This window comes from Hyla sarda, chromosome 3 (genome assembly GCF_029499605.1).
Source record: "Hyla sarda isolate aHylSar1 chromosome 3, aHylSar1.hap1, whole genome shotgun sequence".
Lineage (NCBI taxonomy): Eukaryota > Metazoa > Chordata > Amphibia > Anura > Hylidae > Hyla > Hyla sarda.
Genome location: NC_079191.1, coordinates 29,643,631 through 29,663,019, shown reverse-complemented (window position 1 = coordinate 29,663,019; position 19,389 = coordinate 29,643,631). Strand labels below are relative to the sequence as shown.

The window sequence follows — 19,389 nt, the reverse complement described above, 5'->3', positions numbered from 1 at the left end:
GTCTAAGAAACGCACGCACGCACCCAGCTCACGTGGGTGTGGCGTCTCTTGGTTCGAAGTCTGCTTCTCCACGTCTCACGGTGCCCGTGCGGATTTCTCCTTCTACCAACTCCTTCCTCTCAGCCGTGGCCTGCTTGGACTCTGGTGCCTCTGGGAATTTTATTCTGGATTCTTTGGTGAATAAATTCTGCATCCCGGTGACCCGTCTCGTCAAGCCGCTCTACATTTCCGCGGTCAACGGAGTTAGATTGGATTGCACCGTGCGTTACCGCACAAAACCCCTCTTAATGTGCATTGGACCCCATCACGAAATGATTGAATTTTTTGTCCTTCCCAACTGCACCTCTGAGGTCCTCCTCGGTCTGCCATGGCTCCAGCTTCATTCTCCCACCCTTGACTGGACCACCGGGGAGATCAAGAACTGGGACTCTGCTTGCCACAAGAAATGCCTCTCCCCCCCTCCCAGTCCCGTCAGGCAAGCCTCAGTGCCTCCTCCTACACCTGGTCCCCCCAAGGCTTATCTGGACTGTGCCTTGCCTCCTCATGGCCCCCGTCCTGGTGACACCCTGCCCCGTGCCAAGCTTCACCCTCTGCCCTCCCTCCCCATTCCCACTCCTGCTGTACTGCCTGCCTTTGAGGAAACCCTACATTCACTCCAAGTGTCCTCGTCCCAGGTAAAGCAGTTGCCGGACAAAAAAAGGGGGAGACCTAAGGGGGGGGTACTGTTACACCGAGCGCTCCGGGTCCCTGCTCCTCCCCGGAGCGCTCACGGCGTCTCTCTCTCCCTGCAGCGCCCCGGTCAGACCCGCTGACCGGGAGCGCTGCACTGACATTGCCGGCGGGGATGCGATTCGCATAGCGGGACGCGCCCGCTCGCGAATCGCATCCCAAGTCACTTACCCGTCCCGGTCCCCGGCTGTCATGTACTGGCGCGCGCGGCTCCGCTCTCTAGGGTGCGCGCGCGCCAGCTCTCTGAGACTTAAGGGCCAGTGCACCAATGATTGGTGCCTGGCCCAATTAGCTTAATTAGCTTCCACCTGCTCCCTGGCTATATCACATCACTTCCCCTGCACTCCCTTGCCGGATCTTGTTGCCTTGTGCCAGTGAAAGCGTTTAGTGTTGTCCAAGCCTGTGTTACCTGATCTCCTGCTATCCATATAGACTACGAACCTTGCCACCTGCCCCGACCTTCTGCTACGTCTGACCTTGCCTCTGCCTAGTCCTTCTGTCCCACGCCTTCTCAGCAGTCAGCGAGGTTGAGCCGTTGCTAGTGGATACGACCTGGTTGCTACCGCCGCAGCAAGACCATCCCGCTTTGCGGCGGGCTCTGGTGAACACCAGTAGCCACTTAGAACCGGTCCACCGGCACGGTCCACGCCAATCCCTCGCTGACACAGTGGATCCACAACCTGTAAGCCGAATCGTGACACAAATAAATTGTGTTTTAAGGATTAAGATTTTTTAATAGAAGTAATTTACAAATCTGTTGAACTTTCTGGCACCAGTTGATTAAAAAAAAAAAAAAAAGAAAGAAAGATTTTCACGTGAGTATCCCTTTAACATCTTTCGCAACATTGGGGAAACTACAAAGCTACATCCTAGTTGTACCACTGCACATGGAACACATTCAGTAAAGTTTGTCATTATACAACAGACTGCTGTGTTGTCACATTTTAGTTCTCTGTGTTACTGTAAAAAGTAAGATCAGGTTCTAACTTCAGGGTTAAATTTTCAGGGTTAAGTGTTCGTAGCATCATGAGTTGCTTTGACAATACCTGGTCCTATCAGTGGGCTTGGACCCATAGCCTATTACATGTGCTTTCAGAATCCATGCCCATTCCGTGTGCACATAAATACCTTGCAAATCTGCTAAGGCCTTGCTTGTGTTCAGTTCATCTGCACTAGCTTCCACACAACTCTTGGTTTGCTCTATTCTGTGTATTCGGCTTCCTATGCATGTATTCTTTGCTTAGTGATTTGGTACATTTTCTGCTATTTTGCTTTGGACCCAGCTTGTTAAACTACTGTTTCGTATTTTATTATGTGCCTGTTAACTCTTTTTGTCCTTTGTTGTTTTGGACTGTGTTAAGCCCCTGCACTGTATTCCAGAGCAGAGACTGTCGTCCAGTTGTGGATCTGCTGTCCAGCGCACATATGCAAGTAGGCAGGGAAAGTGGTTTTGTGTATGAGCAGGGGTGAACTTCTCCCTGTCCCAACGTGAGTGGAAAGGTCACTGACCCCTAACCAGATCAGCACATTCATCATTCCTTGCTGACATTATTTCTATTGCATGATAAATAATTTAGCCATTTATAAATCTAAAAATCCTTGTACACAATGATGAGCTCATATTCTGCTCGACTTTCAGGAACTCTCTTTCTGTGGATGTTTTGGCCAAGCTTCAACTCCGCCATTGCCAACCATGGAGCTGACCAAGAGATGGCCATCATTAACACTTACTTCTCACTGGCAGCCTCCGTGCTCACTGCTTATGCCTTCTCCAGCTTGGTTGACCACAAAGGAAAGTTTGATATGGTAAGAAACAACTAAAATGATGTCACTTTCTCTACCGACTCCAGCACATTCTAGAGTGAATATTTGCAGCCTAGACAGACAGACTAAAGTTTAACTCACTAATTAAAGGGGTACTATTGTGGAAAACATTTTTTTTAGGTCTTTATAACTCAACTGGTGCCAGAAAGTTAAACAGATTTGTAAATTACTTCTATAAAAAAAATCTTTACCCTTCCAGTACTTTTTAGCAGCTGTATGCTACAGAGGAAATTCTGTTCTTTTTTAACTTCTTTTTTGTCTTGTCCACAGTGCTCTCTGCTGACACCTCTGTCCGTGTCTGGAACTGTCCAGAGCAGCATAGGTTTGCTCTGCGGATTTTCTCCTGCCCTGGACAGTTCCTGATACGGACATCAGGTGTCAGCAGAGAGCACTGTGGACAAGACAAAAAAAAATAAATAAAACAAAGAACAGAATTTCCTCTGTAGCATACAGCTGCTAAAAAGTACAGGAAGGGTAAAGATTTTTTAATAGAAGTAATTTACAAATCTGTTTAACTTTCTGGCACCAGTTCATTAAACAAAAAAAGTTTTCCACCAGAGTACCCCTTTAATTAAGTCATTTCTATATGATCGGTGTCATATTGACTTGTCCCATACAGGTTCACATCCAGAATGCCACCCTGGCCGGAGGTGTAGCGGTGGGTACCTGCGCTGACATGAATATTGGACCCTTTGGCGCAATGATTATTGGTTTTACTGCCGGTATAATTTCTACCCTTGGATTCAAGTTTTTAACTGTGAGTATACATACATGAGTATACATATTAGTATAAATGGGACTATTGTGGATATCAGGTAAGAGTAACATAGGAAAATTATTGTACCTTTATTACGGCCACAATACCCTGCCCAACCATGACCGAAACAAACAGCTTTATACATCCATGTGATGCTGTTGGTTTATTATACCTATACATGTTCCAGGGTTTACAACCATAATAAGGACACAAACATTTTCCCATAGTATGCTCATGTGCAACCAACATAAACATAGTCACTAGACCAGTGATCTCATACTGTGGCCCTTCAGATTTAGCAAAACTTCAACTCCCAGCATGTCCGGACAGCCGTTGGCTGTCCGGGCATGCTGGGAGTTGAAGTTTTGCAAAATCTGAAGGGCCACAGTTTGAGACCATTGCATTAGACTGTAATGTATCATAGCCGTTTATGTTTTGTTTTTGTTAATTTCTTATATTCTTTAGAATTGCTTTGCGTTGATTTTGTCAATTTTGTCTCTTTTAGCCAATTTTTGCATCTAAGCTCAGGATTCAGGACACATGTGGAGTACACAATCTGCACGGTTTACCAGGGATTTTAGGTGGGCTGGCGGGTATCGTGGCCACCGCCCTTGGAGCTAAACCCAAGTGAGTGACACTCCTGATACTAATAGGATCTATTGGTTACTTCTATAACATTCTGTATATGACTAGTGTTGAGCGGCATAGGCCATATTCGAATTCGCAATATTTCATGAATATATGGACGAATATTCGTCATATATTCGCATATTCAGTTTTTTTTCGCATATGCGTAAATTTGCATATGCGTAAATTATCATGTGTGAAAATTTGCATATGTGAAAATTTATGAACTTCATAGCAAGTATACCAGTGTAACTTGATAGAAGCAGCAGAAGGGAGGGATCAATATTCGTGAATATTCGCATATGTGAATATCCGCCCGGCGGTCTCACACAGTAGTATTAGAGCCTTCTTTACACCACACAAGCTGGAAGCAGAGAGGGGTGATCACTGTGATGTGTACTGTGAAAAAAAAGTGATTATTCGTAATTTCGAATATATAGTGCTATATTCGCGAATATTCGCAAATTCGTGAATATGCGATATTCGCGAATAAAATTTGAATTGCGAATATTCGCGAGCAACACTATTTATGACAAGTGCATTTAAATTGAAGTTAGAACCATTTCTTGCATTGCTCTTTATTATAATTATTCGTTGGTGTACCTTTTTTTTTTTTTTTTATCCTTTTATTATTGTTATACGTTTTATTGTAAGATCCTTTTGTTTTGAAACTGATAAGTCAGCAGAAAAACATGAGTGTAAATCAGTTGAAGGCTGGGTAGGGCCAATCATCCGAATTCCGAATATACAATTTTTATCTCAATTGTCCTTACAAATGCCGAGATAAAGGGGGAGATTTATCAAAACCTGTGCAGAGTAAAACTTGACAAGTTGCCCATAGCAATCAATCAGCTTGCTTCTTTCATTTTTAGGAAGGCCTGTGAAAAATTAAAGAAGCAATCTGATTGGTTGCTATAGGAAACTGCACAATTTTACCTCTGCACAGGCTTTGATAAATCTCCCCCAAAAGCCATTTTTGTTTATTTGTAAATGAGGCCCTAGTGTCCAGGGGGCGTTCCCCAGCAGACTAAGAGCCCAGGGTAGTCAAGCCCATGTCCTGTTTATCTAGTGGTTGTCAATTAAAGAGTACCGATCATGATCTTGTTAAATTTTATAATCCCCCAGTTCACTGCCCCCATCATCATAAATTACCCCCTCCCTTTATTTTTTATTATTGTTTAGTTTTCTACCTTCATATTGCTCTGTATTTTCTGCTCAGTCTCTGTCAGATTCACAGACTGGGAAGGGGCATTACCAAGCAGACGGGACATCATCTGAAGCCATATAAGGAAGAACTTCCTCCCTCACTCCGCTACACACAGCCCAGAACAGTTCAGTGTGAGATGAGCTATGATTGGTTAAGGCTGCACACACACTCCTCAGCACTCCAGACTGCATTTCCTGATTTTGGACTTCTGCCAGGCCAGCAGGAGTCCAAAAGTCTGTGCAAGAGATGGGGAGGAAATGTGTTCTGGACAAGAAGGAAGACACATAGTGGCAGCTTTTTTAAACACAAATAAAATATAGATAATTTTTTTTATACAAAGTACATTAGAAAGATTTTTTATTTACCATAAGGAGTGCAATAGCAATTTTTTTTTTAATGAGAGTGCCCATTTAAACTAGCTAGGTGGATGCAAGTGGGTACAGAGGTGGTGAATAAGAGGAGAAGGGCTGGACTTGCCTAGGTTCTTGCTGTACTAGGGAACGCCCCTTGGACTTTTGCAAAACAAAACAAAAAAGGCTAACATGTCAGAGCTGGAATGGACTATGGAGATAAAAAGTGTATGTCCTGAATCCTGATGATTAGTCCTATCAAGCCATATGACTACTTACACCCCTGTTTTCCGGCTTGCTGTACCTGCTTGTTCTTGATATCAAATTATGAAACATCTATCTCTGTCTGCATCTATATTTATAGAGGGATGCTGTCTGTATTGTCTATTCCCATTAACCCACTTATGGTAAACTTATAGGATATGTACAATAGCTCAGGGTTAGCCCAAGTTGCATTCTTGCTCATTGACTTTAATCACATTGAGCTCCTTGTACACACCATGTCTGTCAAGATTCCCTTAGGCCCTTTGGCATCTGCTCTAAGTTTTCCCAGTGCTGACTCAATCTAGTGACTATTAAAATACCATACAATGAATATACTAGAGAAATCTTAATAATTTATAATACATTTATTTATCCTATCTTCCAGCTATTCTCCTGTTATTCAAGGAGCTGCATTGGCTGCAACCTTCGCTGTTGCTGTTGTTGGAGGTGTTGTAACAGGTGTGTAAAAGTGGGTGCTACTTTAAAGAGATATTCCAGGAATTGTTTTTTATTTGTCTATGCTACAGGGGCTGTAAAGTTATGGTAGTTTATAATATAGTGTCTGTACCTGTGTTTCATGGTGATCTCCCAATTATTCTGTGATTTTTGTCCCAATATTTATTTAACAGTATACAAAATTACTCAGGTCTCAGGTTTTACCAGGGTTGCAATGCGGCCCAAGACATCACTAGTCAGATGTGCAAAGGGAAAATGTCTTTGCTTCAATGAGTGGAGCGACTACAGGGTGGGAGAGAGATTATTTTGCAATAGGTGAAGGCACCCTGGTTAGAAAACACTGGTCTTTTGAATGAAATGCAGCTCATTTGTGTTTCAATGGGTGGGGTGGCTGATGTGTGGGAGGGAGGATTTATAGTTTAAGAGACAAAACTCCAAGAGGAAATACCCAGTTCACAAAAAGATAGCCACAGTGTTATGGTAATCTCACAACATAGCCATTTAGCCCCAAGACAAGCACAGATCCTTCCTAAGCGTGTCCATTACTGTCTGCCAGGTACGTACTTTAATCACCTTATGGTGGATTACCCCTTTAAGTGCCCGACAATGTTAGGTGGCCCCATAGAAAACAAAGAAGCACTGGCCACACAAGAAGCTCAGTGTACTGGGACCCCCTTTAATTTCCATAATGGGGCACAACTATTCCTGCTAAGTGCTCTGACCCCCACCTTTAAAGACAAACTGATCTCTGCAGTCACAAGCCGCGCAACCAATCACCGACTTAAAGGGGTGCTCTGCCCCTAGACATCTTATCCGATCACGGGGACCCACTGCTGGCCCCCCCCCATTTCTCTGCTGCACCCGGTGTTTGTTTAGAGTGTTGGGTGCAGTGTCCGAGGCTTGTGATGTCTTGGTCACTGGGTCCCGGGTACCGAGATTGCAGGGGTCCCCAGCAACGGGACCCTCATGATCAGACATCTTATCACCTATCCTTTGGATGGGGGTTAAGATGTCTAGGGGTGGAGTACCCCTTTAAGTTGGACACTGCTGCGGCCGGTGATTGGCTAAATGGCCCGTCACTGGCTAAACCAGTTCATTTCAGAAGGTGGGGGACGGAGTGTTGTCATTTGGCAAATGGGAGTCAGTAGACCTCCATTCTTTCAAGTGTTCATGACATCTTGAAATAGCCTGCTACTGCCAACATTGGCTTTGTTCTTTGGTCATCTTGCTCATAGTTATTTTGCTTTATTTTGTAATAATTCTTCTTTTGTCTCGTTTTCTAGGCTTCATCTTAAAATTGCCATTCTGGGGGCAACCTCCTGATCAGAACTGCTATGATGATACCCTATACTGGGAAGTAAGTAAAGTAATACTATGAAAGACCATTTAGCCTAGGGCTCCACAGCAAAGCTCACTTCAATTTCTTCTTTCAGCCATAGACATATGATGGCCAAACTTACCCATTTCAATGGGACCAACCACCCACCTAATGCCTATGGGGGCTTCCTGACTCTTCCCTAACAGATAGTATTCGGGAGAGAAGCATTGGGCAAGCTGCATTTCTAACTGCTTGATCCTTAAAGGGGTAGTCTGACGAGAAACATCTTATCCCCGATCCAAAGGAGAGGGGGTATGATGTCCCCAGCGGCGGGATCTCCGGGCTGCCATCAACGGCGTCTGGAACACGGAAGCCTCCATGTTTATGATGTCACTCCACGCCCCCTCCATTCATGTCTATGGGAGGGGACATACACAGTACATAGTAGTCGTCACGCCTTCTCCCATAGACATGAACGGAGGGGGCGTGGTGACTGTAGTCGCCAGTTATCCGGCACGGAGTGGAGTTCGCTTCGTGCACGGATGACTATGTTGCCGTGTTGAAGGTTTTTGGGGGTCCCCAGCGGTAGGACCCACGTGAACAGACAACTTATGCCATGTCCTTTGTATAGGGGATAAGATGTTTTTCAGCGGAATGCCCCTTTAAGTCTTGTTCTCAAGTAGTCAGCCAAAATGCTGAAAATTCCGAACACATGAATGCTCGACCAAGCTGAGTGTTCATGTTTATGGGAGAATCAGGCTAGCCGTTGGCCCAATGAATATTATACTAATGTAGCTGCAAGCAATTAGGTATTGCAGCACTCTAGTGGGTGCGATTGGGACAAAGTGTACGTGAGCATTGATGTGTAGCTGGTACAGTTCTGAAAATTACCGCCCTCACTACTTTATTCAGCACTAGGGCCGGTGAATGCATATAGAATCCTTAGTGTGGGTGGTGATGCTATAAACATCCCTGCTCACTCACCACATTTGCCTTGCCAGATGTACAGTATATGGCAGCATGGAGGTGAACAAAGATGCTGTAGACATCACTATCTACCCACTGCATATACTGGGAATATATATGGTGGCTAGGGATGAATGATTGAATCTGACAAATCCGAATTTGTTACGAATTTCAGGAATAATTTGCTTTGCAACAAATGTGAATATTGACATGATTCGATCGCACAAATCGCTTCATTAAAGGGGTACTCCGCCCCTAGACATCTTATCCCCTATCCAAAGGATAGGGGATAAGATGTCAGATCGCTCGGGTCCCGCTTCCGGGGACCCCCGGGATCTCCGCTGCGGCACCCCGCTATCATTACTGCACAGAGCGATTCAGGGGCCGGAACATCGTGACATCACGGCTCTACCCCCTCTACCCCCCACGGCTCTACCCCCTCTACCCCCTTAATGCAAGTCTATGGAAGGGGTTGTGATGGCCGCCACGCCCCCTCCCAAAGACTGATTGAGAAGTGGAGCGTATTGTCTTCTATTAAGTGAAACCTGTGCGTACATAGGTGGTGTACCATTTCATTCTTGTTGAAGTCTTAAGGGCCTAGTTACTGTGCAAGGCCTGCCAGAAGTACACACTTGCTGTTATTATAGACAAATACTGTTTTAAGCGTAGTGGAGCGTATTGTACTCCCCTCATATGTGCATACCCCGTACGTACATCAACGTGGTGTACCATTTTGTTCCGTTTATAGTCCTAAAGACCTAGTTACTTTGAAAGACCAGCCAAAAGTACACACCGGCTGCTGTTTTAGACAAATACTGTTTTAAGCGTAGTGGAGGGTATTGTACTCCTCTCATATACGCACTAAGTATGCCAGGACATGCACAGAGAAGTGGCAGAGGCCTAAATTCATCAGGGGCAGGCAGAGGTCGCAGCAGACTAGGGGTGTGTGTCAGGCAGGCAGGAGTTGCAGCAAGAGGCCTGAGCTCCTGGTATCAGCTAGCGGTCATGTCTCGACCAGCAACCTATCTGCTGTCATTGACTGGTTAATCGGTCATCCACTTCATCACAAGTGACACCCTGACATCTGACACCCCCAGTCAACACTCGGTGGGTTCCTCAGACACAACCATCAGTTAGCATGGCCCTGGAGCAGTCCCTGTCCTTCAATTGCCTCTGTCCTATGCTGTTCCCTCCCCCATAGAAGTATCCTATGCTGTGGGTTCAGCTCCACTTTTTTGTCAGGAACATCAACTAGAGGACAGTCAGCAGCTACTGCCCAGCCAAGAAGTGGAGGAGACATCCCCCACTTCCTTTGCTAGGCGAGAAAGTAGTGATGAGGAGAGTGGCATGGTAGGTGGTGTTGTGAGCGTTCAGACTACTGAAGCACACACTGTTGAGGAACCTGAGGAGAACATCAGTGACGTGCAGACACAACTCGATGATGATGAAGCCGATCGCACTTGGGAGCCGGGTGCAGAAAGGGCTTCATCATCATGAGGAGAAGAGGGTGGCAGGTTGCCCGTAAGGCAGCAGTTGAGCCAGCAAGGTGGTAGCATGGTTGGGAGTCAGCATGATGGAAGCAGTGGGAAGTCTGGAGCCAAACGTGCTCGGGTAGACCACCTGCTTTGCGGCAGCCTACCTGTCCAGGAGGTAGTGGAACAGGGGTCCCTGGAGTTGGCGGCAGTAGCAGTCAATCAGTGCGGACTGTTGGGGGGAAAATCAGCTACTCTGCGGTGTGGCAGTTTTTCATCAAGTATCCGGATGATGTTAACACTGCCACATGCAATAAAAAAAAAATATCTTTAATATTTGCAATTGTGAGGCCCTTTAGTCTCGTCAGGCAGCCGCCACCTTCAGGCTGTGTCATTCTGTCACCATATTGTCTACTCTTGAAGCAGCCACCTCCAGACTTGGTCATTTTGCCACATTTTGGTCTCCACATGCTGGTGTCACCTCCAGGCTGTGTCATTGTGCCGCCATGAGGTCTCCTCATGCTGCTGGCACATTACATAAAATGTTTTATGTTAATCTATTTAAAATCTACAATAAAAATTTTAAAATATATCTTTAATCTTTTCAATTGTGAGGCCCTATGGCAGCGGTCTTCAAACTGTGGCCCTCCAGATGTTACAAAACTACAATTCCCAGCATGCCAGGACAGCCGTTGGCTGTCCGGGCATGCTAGGAGTTGTAGTTTTGCAACATCTGGAGGGCCACAGTTTGAAGACCGCTGCCCTATGGTCTTCTCATGCTGAGTGCACATTACATAAAAGGCACGGACTGAGAGGCACGGGTTGGAACAGGTGGTAGCTCATTTCGCAGTGGACCGCCAGCTCGATGCTCACCAGAATGGGTGCTAAAAAAAGGATTACAATTTTTATTTTTTATTTTAATAAATTCAAATTAAATAAGTGACGCCATAATATTGTGATGACATATAGTCTCCCGACCCTGCTGCCACATCCAGATGCTCTGTATCTGTGATCCTAATAGCGATGCCTGTAATCTGCATGTCATACTGAATTACAGTATTATTTCACTAACCCAGCACACTCCCTATGCGTGTTATGACAAGGCAAATTGTTCTACACCCCTATTGAGGCTCTCTGTAGGCCAGAAATAGCCGTTTTTAATAGAGTCACCGCAAATAAATTCGTACCGAACCAAATTTTTTCGGAAAATTAAGCAAATCGGCCCAATCAAATTTTTCTAAAATTCGCTTATATGAGGGTTTGTTTTTTGCGGGAATAATTGTCCTTTTTAAAATGCCTTTAATTTTACTATACAATAAAAAATTTTACTAAAAAAAAAAATACACATAAAAACAGAAACTAAAAAATTTTTTGGCCATTCTGTTTTTTGGGTTTTTTTACGCAATGCACTTTATGATTAAACTAACATGTTATATTTATTTGGTGGGTCAGTTAGACTAATTGTGGTCAATTGACATAGCTTTTGTTTTATTTTACAACTTACAAAATTTTTGGCCAAAAATCAGCAATTCTGGCATTTGGTACAATCTGTTTGTTTGTTTTGTTTACACCATTTGCCGAGTAGTTTCGATAATGTTATATTCTAATAGTTCGGACATTTTCGCACTCCAATACCCAAAATTTTATTATTTCCTTATGTTTATTTTTATTTTTTTTCAAGTGTGGTGAACATTTTTATCAAGGGGGAGGTTTAAAATGTTTTAACTCCTTGTGTAAGAGAGCAGTAAATGTAGGACGCTGCAAAAAGCTACTTTGCAAACAGCCATACATTTACGCCGTGGGTTACAGCATGAAAACGTAAAAGAAAATTTGAAAGTTTTGCAATTTTCCGTTGAAATTGCAATTAAAATGTATTTATGGAAAAAAATTCATTGCGACAATATCATTTCTTTCAGGTTCCTCTTGAGGAGGAAGAACCAGAAAACCATTATCAAAGAGACCAAGGAAAAATCATGATAGATGCATGAAGTGACCTTTGCACCTTCTTTTGGAAAAAATAAATAAATAAATAAATAAAAATAATCAAAAAAGTAAAAAAATACAAGGTTAAGCTTGGATACGCTATTGTATCCAAGATCTGGAGTGACGTCATCTAGAAAATATGGCATATGCTAGCAGTGACTTTGAATGCATCATTTACTATGATAGGTACCGTAATTCATGCATTACCCAACCAGGGCGCCTCCAGCTATTGCAAAATTACAACTCCCAGCATGCCTGGACAGCAGTGCTGGGCATGCTGGGAGTTGTAGTTTTGCAACAGCTGGGGGCCCCCTGGTTGCGGAACACTGCTCTGACATAACAGATACCACTGACCTCTATAATGGCAAATACTTGTGTTTATCCATTGTGTATAGGCTGCTTTGGCAACTGTACCATCCAGCGTGGCCTGCGTCTTTCCACACTGGAGCTGAATATTTAGTGGTCCTAATTCTTTGGACTTGCGCTCTAATAGACGGAGAATGTTAAAAAGAAGACATTGTGATATTATAAGGTGGAAATTCACTGTAAAGGAGTATTTTGGTATCTTAGATTACTTTAGAATTTAGCTGGAAGGAAATATTAAAACATTATGATGTTACTCACTTACCCTGTTCCCTTGCTGCTCCTGTTCTCAGTCCCCAAGTCATCACCACTTGTTCCTACTTCTGTGATCGGTCTTCTCTTTCTGCTGAAAGGACTCATCTCAGAAGTACCAACAAGTTGAGACAATCAGGGGACCAGAAGATGCTACCTACTGTGAGGGACCAGGGAAGGTGAGTATCATTTTGTTATTTTAACTGAGCCCTCTTTATAATAAATATTTCAGATACAGGAGTACCTCTTTAATCTTTTATTACTTTCTTGAATTGCTCATAACTGTACATCAGTATTACATATATAAATAGATTATGTTCCAAAAATTCCTAATGTTTAATTCACTATAATTTTGGCATTTTACATGTTAGTTATAAATGACAGGGAATCCTTAGTTTGAGTTTTTTATTTTTATTTGTTTCCATAAAATTAAATACATTTAGGATCCCTGCTCATTATATATATATATATATTTTTTTTTATTTCAGGCATTTTATAGAGAATGTTGTTACATATATATTCCATCATATACTAGCATAATAATAATAATACAATTTTATATATCCTAGGCCAATCTGAATTAGACCTAAAACAATAATTTGCTTCGACTGGGCCAATGGTCACGTTGGTCCTATAGTATGGAGATATTTCCCATCGTAGTGTAGTATCCAATGGAAGTGCACACCTATGGAGATACAGAAGGGCTGTGTAGAAGTCTATGGGTGTCATATTATGGCTTTGTACAACTAAGAGGTTGAGCGATGACATCAGTTGGGTTGATTACTTAATTGGAAGGGCCCTGTTAGACGGCACGATGCTTGCTGGAAACGAGCGCCGATCTTGCAGATCGGCGCTCGTTTCCAGCATGCATCAGGCTGTCAAATAGGGCCCTTACAATGAAGTAATCAACCCAAATGATGTCATTGCTCAACCTCTAATGGCCCGATGCACGTTTTGGGTCAAAACAAACCAATCAGCCAAGGAACAAGCTTGCTGCTCATTGGTTGATCACAGGGCCTATCACACAGGGGGATCTTGGCCTGTTCTGACGATAACCTCCATGTGTAATGGAGCCCTAAGATATTCTACAGGTTTATGTAATGTGAAGACCTTCATTCATATCTAACACCTGCATTACAATTGCTGCCTATGTAAAAATCGGAGACCGGCCCCCATGAGACCTTTAGAGGAAATATGGTCATATGATATACCCAAGCAACCAAAGTTATTGATTCTATGTTATTTTACATTTTTGGATACAAAAAAAAAAACACAACAAAATAAAAACATTTTCTACTGAGTTAAGCACTTAATGTAACAATCAATTGAGACTAGTATAAAATAAAGTTGTGGATATGTATCTAAGGGTAGTTTTCCACTGCGTTACACAGTGTCCATGGACGTAGACCATAAGGGAGGTCCCCAGCATGTGTGTCCCATGTATACTTATGGAGGATGTCACATACATAGGGCCCCATAATAAAAGGACGTATACTGCACGGTATACGTTTTCTTACTGCATTCAATTCAGTGGAATAGTATGGGAGTTTGCACTATTCCATCCAGAAGACCCTGCCACAAATGTCCCATGTCCCTATCTCCGTTAGGTATATGGGGGGGGTCTATAGATCTATTTAACGACAGATAATTTTAGGGTAGGTGGAGCCTGGTGTACACTGCTTAACATGGCGCAAAACTAGCCTGACCGAAATTACCGTTTATGAAATTTGTAAAAGAAACAAATATGTTTTCTGAATAAAATTCATATAAATGTGTTTATGAGTTGGTTGTATTGATTTATTTGGTCGGTAAAAAATTGGATTCTTTGGTTTAAAATGTTTATTAACAGGCGAAGATTAGGACATGGAAATGACCCCTCCGGAAGCTGTGCTAGCAGGTCATGGTTTGGCAGAGGAGAAGCTAGGAAAGGAAATTGGGTTTGATAGGGTGTGTGTGGTACCGATGAGAAGGATAGGTGTTGTAGTAGAGGCTAGCAGATTAAAGGGGACCTCTCATCAAACAAACTTTTGATATATTTTAGATTAATGAATGTTGAATAACTTTCCAATAGCATGTTAATGAAAAATATGCTTCTTTCTATTGTATTTTTCCCGATCAGTCCTGTCAGCAAGCATTTCTGACTCATGATGGAGTCCTAAACACTCAGAGCTGCCAGCCTGCTTTGTTCACAGCCAAGCAGGCTGTGAACAAAGCAGGCTGGCAGCTCTGAGTGTTCTCCTTTGTGAACAAAGCAGACTGGCAGCTCATAGTGTTTAGGACTCCAGCATGAGTCTGAAATGCTTGCTGCCAGGACTGGTAGGGAGACCCCTAGTGGTCATTTCTTCAAAGGGGAAAATTAAATAGAAAGAAGCATATTTTTTAATAACATGCAATTGTAAAGTTATTCTGCATACATTAATCTATAATATATCAAAAGTTTTTTTTGATGAGAGGTACCCTTTAAAGTAGTGAAACCAAGATCAAAGAAATAGCAGGTGAAGACTTCCAGAGAAGAGGTGGGTTTCAACAGCGCAGACCAGGAGCAGGCATTTCAAGTAAGGAAAAAGATTTATTGGATAAAAGAATGCAACGCATTTCACCGCACTTGTGCGGTTTCATCAGATACCTGATGAAAACACAGAAACACGGTGAAACATGTTCCATTTTTTTATCCAATGAATCTTTTTACCTTACTTGACGTGCCTGCTCCTGGTCTAAGCCGTTGAAACCCACGACGGCGGGGGTTGTGACGTCACTGTCACGCCCCTCGTGACGTCACTCCACGCCCCCTCAAAGCAAGTCTATGGGAGGGGGCGTGGCAGCTGTCACGCCCCCTCCCATAGGCTTGCATTGAGGGGGCATGGCGTGACGTCACGAGGGGCGTGGCAGTGACATCACGACCCCCGCTGCCCACTCCAAGCATTCTAAACGAATGTCGGGTACTGCACAGAGATCATGGAGGTCCCAGCGGCGGGACCCCCACGATCAGACAACTTATCCTCAATCCTTTGGATAGGGGATAAGATGTCGAGGGACGGAGTACCCATTTAAGATCAAAGAAATGGCCTGCTCACATAACCTCTACGCGCGGCTGTATGCTCCAGCACACTGAACACCAGGATAGACGAATCAGCCAGCATAATAAAAATCTTCCTTTTATTAGGGTACGAGGATAAAAGTCACCAGCAAGTGAAAACAGCAGACATCAGAAAATGCACAGATCAAAACATAGACATGTTTCAGGTGAATGGCCCTTCATCTAAGTGGATTATAGTAGTCCCTATGGAATATCTCTTTTAAAGTGATGTGTGGCAGGGTGGTCTTTCTAACATGATAACTCCCCATGTGATCCAGTGCCACCTTTTGTAACAAGGATCTAGAACAGTTGAGACAGTCCTTGACCAGAGGTTATACTTGGTGTAGTGTAAGAATAAGAAATCCGGAAACTCGTAACTTGTAAACAACATTGCACTTTACGTAACGTTACTGTGCAAATCCAAGTAAAGAAAGTCACTTTGGCAAAGGGTTGGAAAGTTACAGCTTTCAAGCAGATGAGTGAAAACTTAGTCACTGTCCCTTTAATTTACTACCAGATGTACTGACTAAAAGTCTCTAATGTTCTTTTTGACTTTTCAGTGGGGAAGCCACTGCAGTCCAACTAGTTCCCTACTGTGAAGATCTTACTGTAGTGCAGATTCTTAAAGGGGTACTCCGCTGCTCAGCGTCTGGAACAAGTTTGAGCTGGAGCCGGCGCCGGGAACTCATGACATCATAGCCCCGCCCCTTCATGATGTCACACCCCACCCCTCATGAGGGGGTGGGGATATGACGTCACAAGCTCCCAGCGCCGACTCCAGCATTCGGAACGGTTTGTTCCAAGCGATGAGCAGCAGAGTTCTTTTCTTTTTTAGATTTATTTTCTGTCTGACCACAGTGCTCTCTGCTGACACGTCTGTCTGTCTTATGAACGCTCAAGAGCAGGAGCAAATCCCCATAGCAAACCTCTCCAGATCTGGACAGTTCCTGAGAGAGACAGGGGTGTCAGCAGAGAGCACTGTGGTCAGACAGAAAATAAATTTAACCCCTTAAGGACTCAGGGTTTTTCCGTTTTTGCACTTTCGTTTTTTCCTCCTTACCTTTTAAAAATCATAACCCTTTCAATTTTCCACCTAAAAATCCATATTATGGCTTATTTTTTGCGTCGCCAATTCTACTTTGCAGTGACATTAGTCATTTTACCCCAAAATGCACGGCGAAACGAAAAAAAAATTCATTGTGCGACAAAATCGAAAAAAAAACGCCATTTTGTAACTTTTGGGGGCTTCCGTTTCTACGCAGTGCATATTTCGGTAAAAATTACACCTTATCATTATTCTGTAGGTCCATACGGTTAAAATGATTCCCTACTTATAAAGGTTTGATTTTGTTGCACTTCTGGAAAAAATCATAACTACATGCAGGAAAATGTATACGTTTAAAAATGTAATCTCCTGACCCCTATAACTTTTTTATTTTTCCACGTACAGGGCGGTGTGAGGACTCATTTTTTGCGCCGTGATCTGAAGTTTTTATCGGTATGATTTTTGTTTTGATCTGACTTTTTGATAACTTTTTATTCATTTTTTTAATGGTATAAAAAGTGACCAAAATGAGCTTTTTTGGAATTTGGAATTTTTTTGCGCGTACGCCATTGACCGTGCGGTTTAATTAATGATATATTTTTATAGTTCGGACATTTACGCACGCGACGATACCACATATGTTTATTTATTTTATTTTTTTACACTGTTTTATTTTTTTATGGGAAAAGGGGGGTGATTCAAACTTTTATTAGGGAAGGGGTTAAATGACCTTTATTAACACTTTTTTTTAACTTTTTTTTTGTAATGTTATAGCTCCCATAGGGACCTATAACACTGCACACACTGATCTCCTATGCTGATCACTGGCATGTATTAACACGCCTGTGATCAGTGTTATCGGCGCTTGACTGCTCCTGCCTGGATCTCAGGCACGGAGCAGTCATTTGCCGATCGGACACCGAGGAGGCAGGTAAGGGCCCTCCCGGTGTCCGAGCAGCTGTTCGGGATGCCGCGATTTCACCGCGGTGGTCCCGAACAGCCCGACTGATCAGCAGGGGTCACTTTCAGTTTCACTTTAGAAGCTTTGACCGCCGCTTCTAAAGGGTTAATACCGCACATCGCCGCGATCGGCGATGTGTGGTATTAGCCGCGGGTCCCGGCCGTTGATGAGCGCCGGGACCGACGTGATATGATGCAGGATCGCGGCGCGATCCCGCTTCATATCGCGGGAGCCGGCGCAGGACGTAAATATACGTCCTGTGTCATTAAGGGGTTAATTAAGACTTCCAGTAGAGCATACAGCAGCTGATAAGTACTTGAAGGATTGAGATTTTTAAACAGAAGTAATTTACCAATCTGTTTAATTTTCACCGGAGTACCCCTTTAAAACTTTGCTTTAAATAGAAACATAGCACTACCTCCAACTGAAGTCCACAAAGACATTAGTGTTTTTGCATAAGGGTCCTTGCTCATCTGCTTACACACTTCTGGCTCATATACTCTCCTTCTTGGAGCTAGAACAGGATCCTCAAAGAGCGTGAACTGGGGAGACGACCTTCTGGGTGAAATCCTCTAAAGCTCCGCACATTGCTGTGATTACTGCTTACCCAACCCAGACCTGTCTCAGGAGAAATGATTCTTAAAACTTGAACAGTAATTGCTTGTAGCAGACTTTCGCTGAAACAGGCTTGATGTTGATCTACCTAGCAGAGCTAGGAAAAATGTTGGCGCTTTCTAGCTGGAGCCAGACTGCTCCGTTTTTTGGGTCTAGCCTTCTGTGGAAAGGAGGTTGGACTAGTGAACTCCTCTTTTAGCCTTTGCAGAAGCTTCTACATAGAAACTAGCTGACGAGTGTATTGTGGGATGAACGATCCACTTATCTTGTACAAAGAAATGTCAACGTAAACCCTTACACTTCTGTAATACCTCAATGTATGCTAAAAATAAAGGTATACGCACCATAGTGTTACACCATGTGGCTGCTAGGGCTCCATGGAGAGAGGGGGCCCCATCTTGTTTGGTCCCATTCCTTTTTCTATTGGTAAGAAACGATGCAGAACTCTTCTCTCCAGGAAACTGCATTGTCAGCAAATTAGTGGAGGGGGAATTTTCCAATGGGTAATAGAAAGCAAAGGGAAAATTAACACCAGGACCTTCTGTTCTGGGACAAAATTAGATGCTATAATAGGAGACCCCTATCGTTTTTTTCTCTGGAGCCCCCATTCTTCTATCTACTCCACTGATTACTGCTATAAAATCAAAGGCTTATCATAGGCTTTGGGGAACACCCATTTTTTTTTTTCTTTTTGCTTCAGTGTACAGGGATATGTGTCCGATAAGGTCCTGATTCTTGAACTTTCTTACTTTTGTACCAGGATTTGGCCGTAGCCACAGGTCCTGGTTCCTTCCAATACACCAAGAAGTAAACTGTACACTTGTGCTCTTGTTCTTTGTTTAAAGGGGTACTCCGCATTTTGTTGGGAATGTTTGGAGCAAGTGGCGGGGGTCTTGACATCATGCCATGCCCCTCATGACATCATGCCACGCCCCCTCAATGCAAGTCTATGGGAGGGGGCGTGGCAGTCGCCACGCCCCCTCCCATAGACTTGCATTGAGGGGGTGTAAAGTGACATCACCAGGGGCGTGACCGTGAAATCACGACCCCCGCTTCCCACACGCTGGGTGCTGCACAGGGATCACGGGGTTCGCAGCTGCGGGACCCCCGCGATCAGACATCTT

General features: G+C 43.6%; 1 protein-coding gene across 5 annotated transcripts in view; it reads left to right on the top strand.

Moving 5' to 3' along the window:
- RHAG (Rh associated glycoprotein) overlaps positions 1–12,316 on the top strand; it is a 64,607-nt gene extending 52,291 nt beyond the window's left edge. For all 5 annotated transcript variants that reach the window (XM_056563995.1, XM_056563996.1, XM_056563993.1 and 2 more), the window contains 6 exons: positions 2,369–2,535; positions 3,173–3,310; positions 3,816–3,937; positions 6,144–6,217; positions 7,498–7,571; positions 11,887–12,316. In XM_056563995.1, coding sequence (XP_056419970.1) covers positions 2,369–2,535; positions 3,173–3,310; positions 3,816–3,937; positions 6,144–6,217; positions 7,498–7,571; positions 11,887–11,958 — 647 coding nt within the window. In that variant the 3' untranslated portion in view covers positions 11,959–12,316. The remainder of the gene's footprint in view (positions 1–2,368; positions 2,536–3,172; positions 3,311–3,815; positions 3,938–6,143; positions 6,218–7,497; positions 7,572–11,886) is intronic.
- Positions 12,317–19,389: the final 7,073 nt, after the last annotated feature.